This window comes from Tursiops truncatus, chromosome 11 (genome assembly GCF_011762595.2).
Source record: "Tursiops truncatus isolate mTurTru1 chromosome 11, mTurTru1.mat.Y, whole genome shotgun sequence".
Lineage (NCBI taxonomy): Eukaryota > Metazoa > Chordata > Mammalia > Artiodactyla > Delphinidae > Tursiops > Tursiops truncatus.
The window spans coordinates 53,005,673-53,023,136 of record NC_047044.1 but is presented as its reverse complement, the minus strand read 5'-3'; the positions used below and the strand labels follow the sequence as shown (position 1 = coordinate 53,023,136).

Sequence of the window (17,464 nt, the reverse complement as noted above, 5' to 3'; positions counted from 1 at the left end):
GCTGCTCTAATGAGAGCGATCAATTTTCCTAAGTAAAGGAGATTCGGTTCTTCGGGGATCTTCCCCATCATCACCACGTGGCCCCAGTCCACACACAGACTTTAGTGACGAGTGGGAAGCATCACTGTTTAATTTGGCCGATGGTCCATCAGGTCAGACTGGGAAGTAGAAAAGTTACTACCTCAGCAGCTCCTGAAATGCCTCATTCCATCCTCTTGTCCTCTAAAGGGCTGTCAAGGAGACACTGATCCTGGTAGATGGAGGTCCCCTGCTTAAACTTCCATCGCAGCTCAGAACTGAATAATTATGTCTGATCTTACCCAGAAAAAAAAAAAAAAAGTTGATGCATTGTATCAGAAAGAGCCCCGGGCTAAAAGTCAGAAACCTGGGTCATTCTGACATTTTTGCACTAGTGGAAGCTGAGTAAACCACTTAATCCCCTCTGAGCCTCGATTTGCTCAGCTGCAAAATGGAACAAGGGAGGAGGAATCACTGGGCATTGGGCAGTTCAGCCTGAAGGGAGGCTGTCTGGGGTCACAGACTGGCTTCTCCTCTCACTAGTTGTGTGACCTTGAGCAACTCGGCCCCTGTGCCTCAGTTTCCTCATCTGTAAAATGTACCTAGTTCCTAGGATTGTTCAACATGAAGAGTCCTGTAAAGGTCTCATCACAGTGCCTGGCCCTTAGCTCTCCCACTCACTGTCAGCTAGCCCCACGATTAGTGGGGGACAAGCAGGCAGATAAACATTTCCACAACTAGGTCTTTGCTACAAGGGTTCAACAGTTGGCAATAGGTGAACCCCTATTTGTTAGAAAGGTTTCAGAGACACAAGCTCACAGGCCAAGGCTAATTCGGAAGGCAAGAAACGTAAAGGAGGGACGAGGTAAGGACTTATCTGTCTCCTTGAGCGTGACACACTGCCAATACTCACCAGTCCACCTTCAACCAATCCCAACAGCTTGGTAGTAATTGGAGGCTTTTGTGGGAAAAGGGACCCTGCTGATCCATTTGCCAGCCCTTCTCTCTCTATACACAAATCAGACAGGTAGGAAATTGGGAGCCCATGTTTCTTCAGTCCTAAAAAATAACTGCTAGATTTGAGGTTTTCTGTTAGAGGTGAAAAACATTTTTTAGGGCTCCCCTGGAGGCGCAGTGGTTGAGAGTCCACCTGCCAATGCAGGGGATACGGGTTCGTGCCCCAGTCCGGGAGGATCTCACATGCCGTGGAGCGGCTGGGCCTGTGAGCCGTGGCCGCTGAGCCTGTGCGTCCGGAGCCTGTGCTCCGCGGCGGGAGAGGCCACAGCAGTGAGAGGCCCGCGTACCGCAAAAAACCAAAGAAACAAACAAAAAAAAAACATTTTTTAAAAGAACTCATTAAAGTTGGGAGGGGGGCGGGGGGGTGGAGTTTACATAGGCAGGGGTCTAAATTGTCTTTAAACTTCCCAACTTCTTCCAACAAAGATGTAAACAGCTCTCCTTTTCCTTAAGCATCACTTTCAAATCATAAGTAACAACAGATAGGAAATACACTAAGACGTACATCAATCTCTGCTCGCAGCCGAAGCTGTGAGCCAACAGCCATGCAGGGAACTTTGCTGCAACAAATGAGCAAATCATGTCTGACTGAAGCCATTCTTAGTCTTGGCTTCTCAGTTAATTCGGTACCTTCTGTGGAGTTCCGTACCATTAAAGAGAGCCCGTTTATGGGCTATTTACTCGCTGAAGACCCTGCTAATGTGTGTTTGTGTGCACGTACCTGAGAGAGAGAGCAAAAGAGAGAGTAACTGTGTGTGTATACCATTGGATGTAATCTAATCCCTGAACTTAACTGCATTTTAAAAAACTGTAAAAAGGGGTAACCTTTAGCCATTTGTTTACCAAGTTGGTTTTGACTGCTGAGATCTCATTTGCCTTTTTGGCATAGAAAAAACATACAAACGGCCTTGCCTCGAGCGCACCATGGCTCGTGTGCAGGCTCTCTTCATTCCTACCCTTCCCACTGACCACCTACACGTCGGCCTGCCCCCCATCAACTTCCGTGGAGCGCGCTCTTCTTCCTTTCATCCAATAAACAAACACGGCCTGTCAACTACATGTCGGGCACAGGACAAGGCACTGGGCTGCCCCACAGGGGGCTTACACACTAGTATAATTCGAGTAATGGATGACTTACCTCTTACATTCATCCCTCGGCCTAAGTCATCTGGTTTCTTGTTCATTTCCGTGCCTTCTCTGCTTTCTGCTTCCAGCCCTCTATTTGGCTCTAGGGATCTCACGTACATATTGCTGTGACAGTTTTTCTCTGGGTACCTGAATCTGCTTTCTCTCCTGGTCAGTCTCCTTCAAACTCCTCTTACAGCAAGCTTCCTACAACATCGCTCTCATCATTTCATTCTCCGCCGAAACACACAAGAGTGATGTGCAGCCTCCCACAGTAAATCCTAAGGTCTCTGCCTGGCTTCCCATATTCTGATACATTCCCTCGGTACCAACTCAGCCTAATTTCCCACAGCCGCTCCCCCCCACCTCCCCAATTTTGGCCATTTCCCGCGCTGTCTCTTAGATCTGCTCTTTTGGTTTGTGTTTACAGCCACGTGCGTTCCTACCCTGGGATGCCTTTCCTTCCATCTTTCCAAATTCTACAAAAACCAGACCAAACTCTGCCACGGTTTTCTGAATTACACAAGCCCTCACCTTAAACTTTTCTGTAAGGAGTGCTGACTTTGCTGACTGAATAAAAATGAATTTGTGAGAAAACCCAGTCTGGGGCAACAAAACTGCAGAACTCAGAGCCGCAAATATGGTGAACCCTTTCCGATAAATCCGATCACGTTTTAGAGCAGGGGTAAATATTTTAGGCTCTGCTGCAACCACTCAACTGCCCTGCTGTCGTGTGAAGGTAGTGACAGATCAAACATAAACAAATGAGCGTGGCTGTACTTTTAAAACTTATTTACGAAAGGGGTGGGGGGTGGAATTTGGCTCTCAGGCCGTAACTTGCTGACCCTTTTCTAGAAGAAGAGAGGATACTGGTGAGGACCTTCTCTTCAGATGGCAAAGGACAACCGGACGTGCCTTAGATCAGCCTCTGATCCTCCCGAGTGGCTCGACTGTCTCTTTAAGACAGTACGTACCCTAGGAGTAGATTCCCAGCCTAGAAGTCATCACCATGGGAATTTGGGCTGTGACCATCTGTTATAGCTATTCCGGTCAAAGAAGAAGAGATAGTGGAATTGACTTTGTCACCTGTGTTGGGGACGTGGTGAGGAAAGAGGCCACTGTTTCCTTCTGCTGACCTCCAGCGTGGCAGGAGCCTCCCTGGTCAAGATCGCAGGGCCTAGAGCAAATCTTCACCCACACTTCCTTGTGCCGGGCACTGCTCTCTCATTTCATCCTTACACCAACCCTATGAGATTTAAGTACTTTATCATCATATCTGTTTTTCAGTTGGAAGAAACGGATGAGGTCTTAGTCAGTGTTAGCTACTGACACACACAAACGGTTTTGGTGCCCTATATCGGTGTGTTTGGGGAATAAGATGCCCCTTGCCACGAGTTCTTATTTCGATATGAATGTGATGAAATCATGAAGACAGCTCATTACCTCTGGTGCTTACAATCACCCTTCAAAGAGTATTCTTTTCACTTTATTCATGGGAAATGGCACTCATAGGGGTTAAGTAGTTTATCCAACTTTGCCTATTCAGAAAGGTCAGAGTTATGATTCACATCTAAACTGGTCTGGCCAAACAGAGCTCTGGTTCATTCCTCTGAGCCCCGCTACCTCTTCAGTAACCCTAACCTAAAAACCCAAGTCTAATGTGTTTTTAAAAGCCCCCCAACGCTTGTTCTGTATGAAGTGAGGAATTACATCAGCTTCGTGGGTCTAGTGTCCCCAAGGAGGGCCTCAGAGTGCAGAAAAGCAAACCAACACCCAGATGGGAGAACTGGCGCCCAGGCGAAAGCAGCAGAAGTGGGCGTAGCCCCTTTTCCTTCCCCACAAACCCAGGTCTCTGGCTGCACCTCCTGATCCAAAGTGCGGGAGTGGCGCTTCCTTCACACACGCTGCAGCAGTGCCAAGGCAGAGGGAGGCGTGTTCTTACCAGCCTGTCATATTAAAATCCCTGTAGAGCATCTTCTTCCCAAGTTCCTTTCTCTGTACTCTCCTTGGAAACTCCAAATGTGTGAACTCATTTCCCAGCAAGTGAGGCTGCATGAATGCCTAATAGCAAAAAGAAAAGAAAAGGAAAAAAAAAAAAAAAAAACCCACACATATTTAGAGGAAAAAATAAGACCCAAGGATGTTTTTGCAAATTGAGACAGCCCACATTTCAGAAACAAGAACACAGTTCTCAAATTTTAAGGGAGATAAATAGATTGAAGACTCTAAATACAAATAGAATATCAACAAATAAAAATCATGAATCTAATTTATAAAGGAATGTGACTTTTTCATTGGAGATGATAAAACTAATGGTAATCAAAGACGTGTATCTCTCAAGCAAGGAAAAGGTTCACTTTTTAATTCAAATTCAAGATGGTTTCACTTGGGCTGAATGGCACGGTGAGGAGGTAGGAAAGCTCCCCCTGACTCTCTCCTCCTTGGCTTTCTCTGCTGGCCTGCTATTTGTACGCCTAGTTATTGGGCCTGGCCTCTGAAAGCTGCATGTGGGTCTCCATGTCAACACAATGGCCTGAGAGAGCGGAGCGGGTTGGGACTGGATGCACCAGACAGGAACTTTCTGTTGGACTCCCTCCATTTTGCTCTGCAGTAATTTGATCATGTAATTGGAAGACTGTTCCAGAACAGATGGCTTCTTCCCCTCCCCCAAATCTCTGTTCACACTACAAAAGTCTTGAGCAAACAGCCACTTAGGGAATTGCTTTGAAACAACAAACAGTCGCATTGTCACACTCAAAATTCAAATCCAGTTACCCAAGAGATGAAATGCTCAGGTATGGACTTCCCTGCTCAGAGGCCACACACTGTAAGCAGACCTGCCCCGGAGCCGTCCCACACCAAGCCGTATACCTGCTTATTAGCAGTGTACTGGAATGGATCTTCTCTCTCTCTCTTCTCTTTCTGGCAGGGAAAAGAGTGGGTGGAGCAAATCACGGCCTGGCACCGTAGGACAGCCAGGGCTCCCTGCCATAGGACAGATGGCCATATCCTCGGTCTCCTGAAAAAAGGCATCTCCCACAGCCTCTTTCCCCCAGGACCTGACGCTGGCAAATCTCCCACTGATTCTCATGGTGGTCTGGAGGTCTCAGCTGGATGGTAGCCGTCAGCAGCTAAGCGCATCAAGCTGAACTGTCCCCAGGCTGTCAGATTGGACCAGCCAAAAACTCCGAGCCAGTGATGCTGGGCAGGCTTTGGGGACAGGATGGGACAGGACTGAGAATGAGAAGAGGGGCTGTCCTGTCTGCTGTAACCAGCAGGTTCCAGGTCAGAGGGGAATTCTGGATCATCTTCGAGGGGCCCTGAAACCTCTGCTGGGGATGAGGCTTGGGCTGCCTATGGGTATCAAGAACACTTAAACACTGGGTTTTACAGAGAAGTTCCTTGGGGAGGGAGTGGGGGAGGAGGGAGGGGGAGGGGGGAGGGGGGAGGGAGGGAACTGATATTCATAGCGCAGGTCAATGGGGTAGGCTTTGGGAGAAACTTTGGGTTTGAATCAAGCTCTGAATTTATAAGCTGTGTGATTTTAGTGGGTGATTTAAGTGCTTGGGCCTCAGTCTCTTTACCTGTACATCGAGATTAACTGAAGATTTATCTCATACTGTTCTAACAATGAAAGGAAATGACATCTACAGTGCACTTATCATGACTGCCTCTGCTCGTAAGAAGAAAATAATTTAGCCCTCTAGTGATCATGGAGCCCTATTACATCCTGAGTACTACAGTATTTCTTGAGCTCTCATTGCACACCCACGCCAACCTTATGGGCGGGACTGGCTACCTAATCTGTGGGGCCCAGGGCACAAGGAAAATACTGAGCCTCTATTCAAAATTAAAAATTCCAAGAAGGTGACAGCAGAGCATTAAACCAAGTGCAGGGCCCTGGGCAACTGCACAAGTCATGCCCACAAAGCCAGACGTACTTACAGAGCAGATACCATTCTATTCCTCGCCTTTATTTTGGTCCACCCGTGAAAACTAAGGACCAGAGGCATTAACAGTCAATAACAGCAGCATTTTTATGTACCCTCGATCATCTCTCAGAACTTTGGGACTGAATTAACACGGCGTTTTTGTCTACCCCCACCCCCCGCCCTCCAAGCTGGAGTGACACTGATTTAGGGGTTACCATGTGTCAGGCACTCGATACACCTTATGTTATTACCTCAACAATCCTACAAAGCACATGTCATAGATTCAATTTACAAAGGAGGAAACTAAGGTCCAGAGAGGTTAAGACACCTAGCCCAAGGCTATCAGCCAGGAATGGGTGGTTCTAGAGCTGAAGCTTCACATCAAACCCATAACCCCCATCTTAACCCTTATGTTGGCCCTTTAACCTGCACACATTTACGAAACACGGTAAGTGGGCAACAACAGGCCTGTGATCCATGCCAAGTATGAACCACAAACAGGCACCCATGACGATCCAGTTAACAAAAAGTTACAGATCTGCACACAACCTGGCCATGACGATGCTCCTCAAGCAGCGAGAAGAAATCATTTAATGATACGAGTGATTACACCCGCATAAATCCACACAAAAGAATTCTGTGCAATCACATACAAAGGTGTCATACAGAGTATGTAATTACACAGAAAGAGCTGATCTATTTGTGAAAAACTGCATATCAAACAATGCGTCTGTGAGTGTGCAAGTGTATGAGCTTACGTGAATCGTGTTATATATATACACAGATCTATATAGGACATACATGTATACATAAATGAGTATGCATGTGTATAAACATAGGTACACATATACATTACATAACACATAGGTTAGGATGCAAAGGCCATTCCTAAGTACATTTTGTACCCTCGTGCCCTTTCTCCTGGAATACATTTGCCTGGGCAGTTGTACCAGGAGAAGTCTGCAGGGTAGCTGGGAACTCCCCAGCAGCTTGCTGTCTGCAGGGGCCACCTCGCCCCTCCTTCTGGGGATGGGCAGCCTCAAAGGGGCCTTGAACCGTGTGTCACCTGTGACATCCATTGCCCCTTCACATGCAGAGCCTTTCAGGGTCTCAACAAAACTCCTGCTTCCCCCCTTGTAACAACAGGCTACCGTATTTCATCAGTTCTAAGATGCCCTTTATTAGATGCGCCATTATTTCGTTACCTCTAAGGAAGGGCAAAAAAAGGTGCCAATTAAACGATGCACAGTGCTTTCTTTCCCACTTCAAACTTTTATTATTTTTGAAAGAACTCCTTTAGATGTAGACAAAATTCTATTATCTATCACTATTGTGCATATTTAGGAAGGAATATATAAGTGAAGTGAATCGGTTAAGATTGTTCCAAAACGTTTTCACATTTAGAATCCAATGGCACTCATTGCTTTCCAACTCTGAATCATCCCGTGTTCGTGATTTTCCACACAAGAGCGGGCTGTGTTTCAGGGGTGCGTTGGTCATGCAGCATTTCTTAAACAACCCACAGAAGAACTGCAAGACAGAAGCCAGCTTTGCAACCTTCCAGAGCCCGCTTGCTTCTGACTCCCACTTTGGGAATGTGGCTGAGCAAGTCTGGTCACTCCTCCCCAAGCCCCTCTGCACGACTAGTTGCATCCAAAAAGTGCTTCACTTCTGTCTGCAGGGTTTTCCTTCAAGCTGCTGGATGCCAGTCCTGAAGTTTTGGTGCTGCTCTTTTGATGTTTGCTCATGCTTAGGAGATGACAGCCATGTCATGCCTGCCACCTGGCTGACAGCAACAATCAACTGTAAAATATCCCAACTTCAAGTATGTCAAAAGGTAAGAGGAAAAAGCGTGCCCTAGCTCTGAGGAATTACTGTGATATTCATCCCCCATTGATACGGATGTCACATCCTTGGATTTCTCTCTCTTTGTGGTATTTTTCTTCCTCTGGCTGGTTGCCACAGCACATTTCACATCTTACATGACACATTTTCCATTACAATCAGGCCCACCACAGAATGCATGTGTATTCCATGTGTACCTAGGACATATCCCGCCATGACATATTTTTACACTGCTTAAAGTCACCATCTGTGGTAAAGTAGCAGGATACAAAATTAATTCACAGAAATCTTTTGCATTCCTATACATTAATGATGAAAAATCTGAAAGCGAAATTAAGAAAACACTCTAATTTACCACTGCAACAAAAAGAATAAAATATCTAGTAATAAACCTACCTCAGGAGACAAAAGACCTGTATGCAGAAACCTATAAGACACTGATGAAAGAAATTAAAGATGATACAAACAGAGGGAGAAATATACCATGTTCTTGGATTGGAAGAATCAACATTGTGAAAATGACTATAGTACCCAAAGCAATCTACAGATTCAATGCAATCCCTAGCAAACTACCACTGGCATTTTTCACAGAACTAGAACAAAAAATTTCACAATTTGTATGGAAACACAAAAGACCCCGAATAGCCAAAGCAATCTTGAGAAAGAAAAACGGAGCTGGAGGAATCAGGCTCCCTGACTTCAGACTATACTACAAAGCTACAGTAATCAAGACAGTATGGTACTGGCACAAAAACAGAAAGATAGATGAATGGAACAGGATAGAAAGCCCAGAGATAAACCCATGCACATATGGTCACCTTATCTTTGATAAGGGAGGCAAGAATATACAATGGAGAAAAGACAGCCTCTTCAATAAGTGGTGCTAGGAAAACTGGACAGCTACATGTAAAAGAATGAAATTAGAACACTCCCTATCACCATACACAAAAATAAACTCAAAATGGATTAAACACCTAAATGTAAGGCCAGACACTATCAAACTCTTAGAGGAAAACATAGGCAGTACACTCTATAACATAAATCACAGCAAGATTCTTTTTGACCCACCTCCTAGAGAAATGGAAATAAAAACAAAAATAAACAAAAGGGACTTAATTAAACTTAAGAGCTTTTGCATAGCAAAGGAAACCATAAACAAGACAAAAAAACAACCCTCAGAATGGGAGAAAATATTTGCAAATGAAGCCACTGACAAAGGATTAACCTCCAAAATTTACAAGCAGCTCATGCGGCTCAATATCAAAAAACTAAACAACCCAATCCAAAAATGGGCAGAAGACCAAAACAGACATTTCTCCAAAGAAGATATACAAATGCCAACAAACAAATGAAAGAATGCTCAACATCACTAATCATTAGAGAAATGAAAATCAAAACTACAATGAGATATCATCTCACATTGGTCAGAATGGCCATCATCAAAGAATCTACAAACAATAAATGCTGGAGAGGGTGTGGAGAAAAGGGAACCCTCTTGCACTGTTGGTGGGAATGTAAACTGATACAGCCACTATGGAGAACAGTATGGAGGTTCCTTAGAAAACTAAAAATATAACTACCATACGACCCAGCAATCCCACTACTGGGTATATACCCTGAGAAAACCATAATTCAGAAAGAGTCATGTACCAAAATGTTCATTGCAGCTCTATTTACAATAGCCAGGACATGGAAACACCTAAGTGTCCATGAACAGATGAATGGATAAAGAAGATGTGGCACATATATACAATGGAATATTACTCACCCATAAAAAGAAACGAAATTGAGTTATTTGTAGTGAGGTGGATGGACCTAGAGTCTGTCATACAGAGTGAAGTAAGTCAGAAAGAGAAAAACAAATACCGTATGCTAACACATATATATGGAACCTAAAAAAAGAAAAAGAAAAAAAAATGCTCATGAAGAACCTGGGGCAAGATGGGAATAAAGACACAACCCTACTAGAGAATAGACTTGAGGATACAGGGATGGGGAAGGGTAAGTTGGGACAAAGTGAGAGAGTGGCATGGACATATATACACTACCAAATGTAAAATAGATAGCTACTGGGAAGCAGCCGCATAGCACAGGGAGACCAGCTCGGTGCTTTGTGACCACCTAGAGGGGTGGGATGGGGAGGGTGGGAGGGAGGGAGATGCAAGAGGGAAGAGGTATGGGGAATATGTGTATGTATAACTGATTCACTTTGTTATAAAGCAGAAACTAACACACCACTCTAAAGCAATTATACTCCAATAAAGATGTTTAAAAAAAAAATCACCATCTGCATCCTAGTTGTAGGTTTCCTTCTTACCAACGTTTTCAATACTCACTCCTGTTGTATTTGTCAGACCTGATGGAGTTATTGATGTTAAAAAACAACAGCAACAACAAAAAAACTCAAGAACTAAGTACAAATAGAACAAATAGGTGGCTGATGAACGAAGAATGAGATGCTAAAATATAATGGGACACATACCTGTTGGTTTTCTGAGGAAAAGACACACTTATTAGTGTATCTTTTTGTGTAATACTCATGAAAGTTTGCATAGTCTATCTTAGCTCAGGCTGTCATATCAAAATACCACAGAATGAGGGATTTAAAACAACAAAAAATTATTTCTCATAGCCTGGAGTCTGAGAAGTCTAAGATCAAGATGCCAGCAGATTCACTGCCTGGTGAGGGCTCTCTTCCTGGCTTGCAGACTGCTGCCTTCTTGCTGCATCTCACAAGGCCTTTCCTCTGTGCTCTCGTGGAGAGAGAAGTCAAGCTTTCTGGTATCTCTTCTTATCAGGAAACTAATCCTATCAAATCAGGGCCCACTCTTATGACCTCATTTAACCTTAATTACTTCTGTAAAGGCCCTATCTCCAAATTCAGTACATTGGAGTTAGGGCTTCAACATACGAATGTGAGGGGAGAGATACATACATTCAGTCCATAATATGCTGTTATATGTATACATGTTTATATATGTACATACACTCAGAGTCATGAAAATATTATACAGTATTACCTGATGGTTTTCTTTTTAATTTATCTATATTCATGAATATTTCTACCATTGAACATGGATTACTTTCATTTTAAAAATACTCTAAAATTTGTTATTTTTTGAGAACCCAGTTATTACACTATGTCTTAAAAAATTATTGAAAGGAGCTTAACTGCCCCTTCTTACTCCAATAGTTTGAGGGAATGCTAAAATCATTGGAAAGCGCCACCCCAGGCAGAGGCTTGGCTCCAATGCAGGAGATGCTGAAGCACACTGCTTCCCAATGGGCCAGCACAGATATTTTGTTCTCAGAAGCAGAGTGGCCCAGCAACTTGGGGACTCAAACAGTTCTTAGGATCCGCCCAGCATTCAAATAACATGGACTGGTTAGCGTTACTTCACTAGTGCTGGCCTGCCCTGCTGGAAGCATCGCTCAAGTCAGCATTTTGGAATCTTGAGCCTCGAAAGCGATTTTACTTATAATACAGTGTAAGCAACACACACAAATTTTAGAGTCTGCAAAACGTGGGAGCTGGAATTTGTTAGGTTCCTTTCAGCAATAAAATCCAATGATTTTCTGACCCCAAACTTGTAGGATTCATGGACAATTCTGGCATATTTTACTCCATTGCTCATACCTGGGCAGCTCATAAACATGTGTATATGACGACTGCCCCTTTCCAAGGCACATCTCCTAGGGATGCTGGCCTATTAAAAACGTGGACCTTAATGGGATCAATATCCAAAATGGGAGCAAGCACACATCTAAGGTCCCATGTCCACCTGCAAAATGAAAATTCTGGACACTCTCCTACACCCTCCTTATTTATCCGCTATGCTTGGATATATTTTAGCTTTTTCTCTTTGATGATGCTATTTGGATATATGTATGTTAGAAACATCTGCGTGATGACACAAGTAATACCAGCTACACTTAAATATGTTCATTATTTTTAAAACCTCAGCTACACTTTAGTGCCTAGCATAGCACTGATCACAGTAAAGGCTCTAAATAAGTATTTGCTGGAAGAATGAATACAGAACATTCTGACCTGCTTTACACAATCACCTATTGTGATCACTGAAACTTTACAAAATAATACAACATAGCTTTCAATCTTTAGAAAAAGATAAAACTTAGGTCCACGGCACATAAAAACAATCTTGGACACGCATTACGTATTTTGGATTTAGTTAACTTTTTATAATTTCACAGATACCTTCCTGTAAAGCAACAAGCACGTGGGTGCAGTCATACCATTGAAAACCCCAGGATACTTTACAGTCCTAAGAACTAAATTATATTACGTCTCTCCTCTACTGGGTAAGCATGCCAACCAGAAACCTAGAAATGTGTTTTATACTAAAATCCAATTTAAAGTGTGCTGGCCCGCCGCATGTAAAAAAAACAAAAAACTGGACCTCTTTTTGTACCTTCATTTTTATCCTGAATTTTGAGGCTTTCCTTCAAGGAAGCATAACTGAATGCTCCTAACTGAAGGGAGAGGGGTGGAGGTACACCTGGAGTTTAGGTGTGCACCACAAATGATACCTGGGAGGAAAGGCCTGGTAACCACTGCCCACGCAAAACTAAAGGCAGGTGGTCAAGAGTCTTTTAAGGACTCTGGAGAGTACAGGTTTGCTAAAAAAAAAAAAAAAAAAGAGGGTAGGACATATCCTTGACACTTAAGTGTCTGGGCAGCTAGTAAGAATACATTTCCAGACATGGTTACATCTGGCTAGGAACAAGAAGAGGCATCTTCTCTAGGGAAAGGATGCTGGAGTAACCTGCTGTGTCAAGAAATGCCAGGACACCAGAGATGGGGCGGGAGGATTGAGCATCTTCTTCCGGCTGCTCTCCTCTCTAGTTCTGGGCAGAAACCAGCTTCAAGGGAAGGGGATGGAGGTGAGCACAGCACTGTGAAGATACACAACCATCCCATCCCAGTTAAGAGTCTCTGAGTCACAGAGGGATTGAGCCGTCCTAGGAGGGGACAAGCCAGAGGAAGAGAGTCCTTCTGGGACCTTTCAGGAAGCCTCTCAGTAGAGCAGAGTGTGTCCTCGAACCCAGGTCTGTCTCGCTCCAGAGTACATGGACGTGAGCCCCACCATCCTGGGCTAGGGGAGAGCTTTGAGCACCTTGGGGATGCAAGGCGGGGAGAAAACAGGGAGTAGAAGCAGGAACCCAGATCCCAGGGAGGGATACGTATGTACTGGGCTTGGGAGGAGGCTGAGTACCAGGCTTCCTGCTGACACTGAGACGGTGCTTCCCAAGGTTCCTCAAAATTGCCTGCTGGGGAACACAAAATGCTTCCTTCTTCTAATAAATTTTCCTTCTGCTGCTTTGTGGTCAGCTTGCCAATAAGTAGTGCCAGCCAATAAGGGGATTATCCCAGGTTTTGGGGTACCCAACCAATGGAATTCACACAACTAACACATGAGCTCCTGCAGGTGTAGGCACCAGGGGTTAGGGATTCAAAATATAAAAAAGAGACCCCTCCGCTTAGAGCTCACGCATTAGCAGGGGAGAATGAGGAAGGCAGAATGGGTGGAAATGGAGCTACATTCAGGGGTAAGGAACAAAGAGTGGGGGCAGAGCGAATCTGAAAAGGATCTTCATTGTTTCTAAATTTTTTTAAATTTTTTTATTGTAGTTGATTTACAGCGTTTCAGGTGTACAGCAAAGTGATTCAGTTTTTTTTTTGATGTCTAATCTTATTTGTTATGCTTATAAGTTTTGTTTTTTTTTTTTAATTTTTGGCTGTGTTGGGTCTTCGTTTCTGCGCGAGGGCTTTCTCTAGTTGCGGCGAGCGGGGGCCACTCTTCATCGCAGTGCGCGGGTCTCTCACTGTCGCAGTCTCTCCTGTTGTGGAGCACAAGCTCCAGACATGCAGGCTCAGTAGTTGTGGTGCACAGGCCTAGCTGCTCCGCTGCATGTGGGATCTTCCCAGATCAGGGCTCGAACCCGTGTCCCCTGCATTGGCAGGCAGACTCTCAACCACTGCGCCACCAGGGAAGCCCACAAGTTATATATATATTTTTTTTCAGAATCTTTTCCATTATAGGTTATTACAAGATACTGAATATAGTTCCCTGTGCTGTACAGTAGGACCTTGTTGTTTATCTATTTTATATATAGTAGTGTATATATGTTAATCTCAAATTCCTGGTTTATCCCTCTCCCCCACTTCCCCTTTGGTAACCCTTTCTATGTCTGTGAATCTATTTCTGCTTTGTAAATAAGTCTATTTGTATCTTTTTTTAGATTTCACATATAAGTGATATTTTCTTTCTCTTCCTGATTTACTTCACTTAGTATGATAATCTCTAGGTCCATCCATGTTGCTACAAATGGCATTATTTCATTCTTTCTTATGGCTGCGTGATATCCATTGTATATATGTACCACGTCTTCTTAATCCATTCATTTGTCGATGGGCACTTAGGTTGCTTCCGTGTCTTGGCTACTGGAATAGTGCTGGTATGAACTCTGGGGTGCATGTATCTTTTTTTGAATTAGAGTTTTCATCTTTTCCGGATATATGCCCAGGAGTGGGATTGCTGGGTCATATGGTAGTTCTATTTTTAGTTTTTTAAGGAACCTCCATACTGTTCTCCGTAGTGGCTGTATCAATTGACATTCCCACCAACAGTGCAAGAGGGTTCCCTTCTCTCCACACCCTCTCCAGCATTTACTGTTTGAACAGTTTATTTATCCATTCTACTCTCCATGGCACTTGGATAGTTTCCAGCTTGGGCTCTTACAAACAGTGCTGCTATGCACATTCTTGTCCTTTGGTGTAAACAGCGGTAAACACTTTGTTAGGTATATACCTAGGAGTGAAATTGCTGGGTCAAATCCTTTTTCGAAGCAGTTTTTCCAATTTCCACTCCCATCAGCAGAATATGGAAAGGCAAAATACTCATGCATGAAATGAGAAGTCACATTCCAGAAGAGGAATGTAAAGTCATCTACCTAGAAAAATTTTATATGAATTAATTCTTTAAATGTTTAGAACTCTCAGTATGTGAAAGCAAGTTATCAAAATGAGGATTTTCAGTGTTCAATAGACATCCTTTAAAAAACTGAATAATCTCTCCTCTTTCTTGCCCTTAGGGGGGAAAAGAAAATTTTGTCAGGTTATATGAGAGGAGGTTTGGAAGCCTTACATTTCAAGATGATTTATCCTGATAGAAAGTCTAAGGTCACAAATGAAATGAAATTAATAAAGTCGGCCAAGCCACTGGTGATCACTAACGTTCATACGAACAGTCAAAGGAGATGGCTCTCCCAAAGCCAAGGCTGGCTGCCTGATGTACAGTGCAAGAGGAGAATATTCTGGTTTGGGTTAAAAAAAAAAAAAAAAAAAAAAAAAGAAGAAGAAGAAGAAATGTGGAATGACCGAGACCTAAATACACATGGGTTGGAGTCTTTCATTAAAAAATTCTCCCTGTCTTAATTTGTCCTTAAAATCTCAAAGTAGCAAAAACCAAGCTTGCATATATAAGCTATTACAGAACTGGATATTAAATAAAGTTCTGTCTGGTTTATGTGGATCTCAAGGAAGGTTCACATTTAAATTTCGACATGGGATTGCACTCATCAGCCACAGAGAAGTAGCATGCCCCCAAAACAACTTTAAAATTGTAAAATTGAGATCTTATGATAAAGGAGTCACATGGAAACTGGAATACAAATAGAGATATTAAACAAAATTGCCAAAATCTGTCAACTCTACGACAGTTTAACGTATAGAATAAGGGGTAAAAAGTGTTCATTTACATAAAACATATAAGGTTTCCATATTCATATGCCTAATGCTTTTTCTTCCCCAGTAAAAATCTGGGGAAAGGCATTCATTTGTAGAGTGAACAACGCAGGTCAGCAAAAAGGATATGCCTGCATATCTCCAATCTCTTTGCATAAGCAAATGGAATTGAGAAATTTTATAAAAGGCCACAGTAGTCCCGATGACAGGACGGCCATGAAAAAGTTCACATATAGCTATACTTGAAAGCTAAGACATTTTATTTTGCCTCTGATCTAGGCCCTATTGTAAGCACTACAAATATTAACTCATTAACCCTCATTCCGATCCTGTGAGGGTCCTGCAATTACCCTAATTCTCAGATAAAGCAACTGAAGCACAGAAAGCATTTTACAGTTAAGTTTTTGCCCTAATAAACTTCAGTGAATCCTGTCTACCTCTCTCAAAGCATATTTGACTTTGATATATTTAAAGGATGTATGACATTATCTTGCTTCCTTACAATTCTTAAGGGACCCTATGGGCAGACAGCTCCAGCTTTATGTGCCCAACTTTTTACTCAGAATGCTTTGGGGGATAGGGGCTTTAGAGTCTAAAGATCATTTATGTATAGCAACTGCGCAGAAAGACTGATTTTTTTTAAAAAAAGAAAATGTAGGGATTCCTTCTCATGATGATTTTGTTCAGCTGTGTGGAATCCATTTTCTTAGGTCTGCATAGTAGGTTTAGAATGCCTCCATGCTAAGTTTCTGACCTCTCCCAACCTGGAATAAATAATACATCCGTTTATATTCATTTTCAAAATGAGGCTCTAGAAGTGGCGAGGTTCAGTTATAAGGGCTAATGTATTCAGAGTCTTCCCGGAGCCAGGGAGTGCTCCTAGGGCAGCCACATGTAAGTTCTGCCCTGAAAGCCTGGGCAGTGCCAATCTCATGCTCTAAAATTCTCCTGGCTTCTTCATGATGCTGGTGTGATCAATGGAACCTATAGTAAACATGAAAAATGTCAACAACCACTCTAGCCTGCCGTCTTTTTTAATTCAAGATTTTGAAACTCAAATGCAGTTTTGCAAAGGGGGGTTAAATGGGGAGAGAGGTGGGGCTGGAGTGGATTTGTCCCTGACTCAGCCATCAGGCAAAGCAGAGTAGTGGTGAAGTTGTCTCCCTGTGACTGCAGCCAGGCTCCCGGGCTTAACAACCTGCTCAAGGTTAAGGGCCACGTCGAGGTGGCAGGCCAGCGCCATTTTTACTCACTAGCACATATGACCCTTCCCAATGATAGCATCTTGTCTTAAAAGCAGGCTTAAGTTCAGGCTTAAGAAATATACTTCTTGGGAGATAACTCTTGAGCGTGAAAAATCCCAGAGAGCCAAGAGGTACAATGCTGTCCCCCTTGAAACCTTTCCAAGCTCAGCACTAGGGAAACGGCAGACAAATCAAACCAGACTTGGTGTAGAAGGCTGCAGGCAGTTCCAAAGACACCGCAAGAAATCACCTAAGATAATGTTGCACTTGTGTGTATCAAATGTGCATTTGAAACCCACTTTCATCTCTTCTGTACATTGCCCTTGATGATAAACAGCTGCAGACTTGGATTATCTACAAGGACAGACGTACATCATTTGAAGGTTTGATGATACCAGCACATCTTAACATAATCAAATCAGAGTTTATAAATATGTCCAGGCAGAATGGAGGGGGAAGCCATTACTCTCACACCTCGGGGCTTATAGAGGTCCCCCCTAGAGGGAGACCCATTT

The 17,464-nt window shown here is 43.3% G+C and overlaps 1 protein-coding gene across 4 annotated transcripts in view; it reads right to left on the bottom strand.

Annotated features, from left to right (window-relative positions):
* PPM1H (protein phosphatase, Mg2+/Mn2+ dependent 1H) overlaps nt 1-17,464 on the bottom strand; it is a 258,738-nt gene that overhangs the window by 60,486 nt on the left and 180,788 nt on the right. For 3 of the 4 annotated variants that reach the window (XM_073788424.1, XM_073788425.1, XM_033866350.2), the window contains exon 6: nt 4,103-4,221. The exons of the other annotated variant lie outside the window; for it this stretch is intronic. In XM_073788424.1, coding sequence (XP_073644525.1) covers nt 4,103-4,221 — 119 coding nt within the window. The remainder of the gene's footprint in view (nt 1-4,102; nt 4,222-17,464) is intronic. 4 annotated transcript variants of the gene reach the window in all.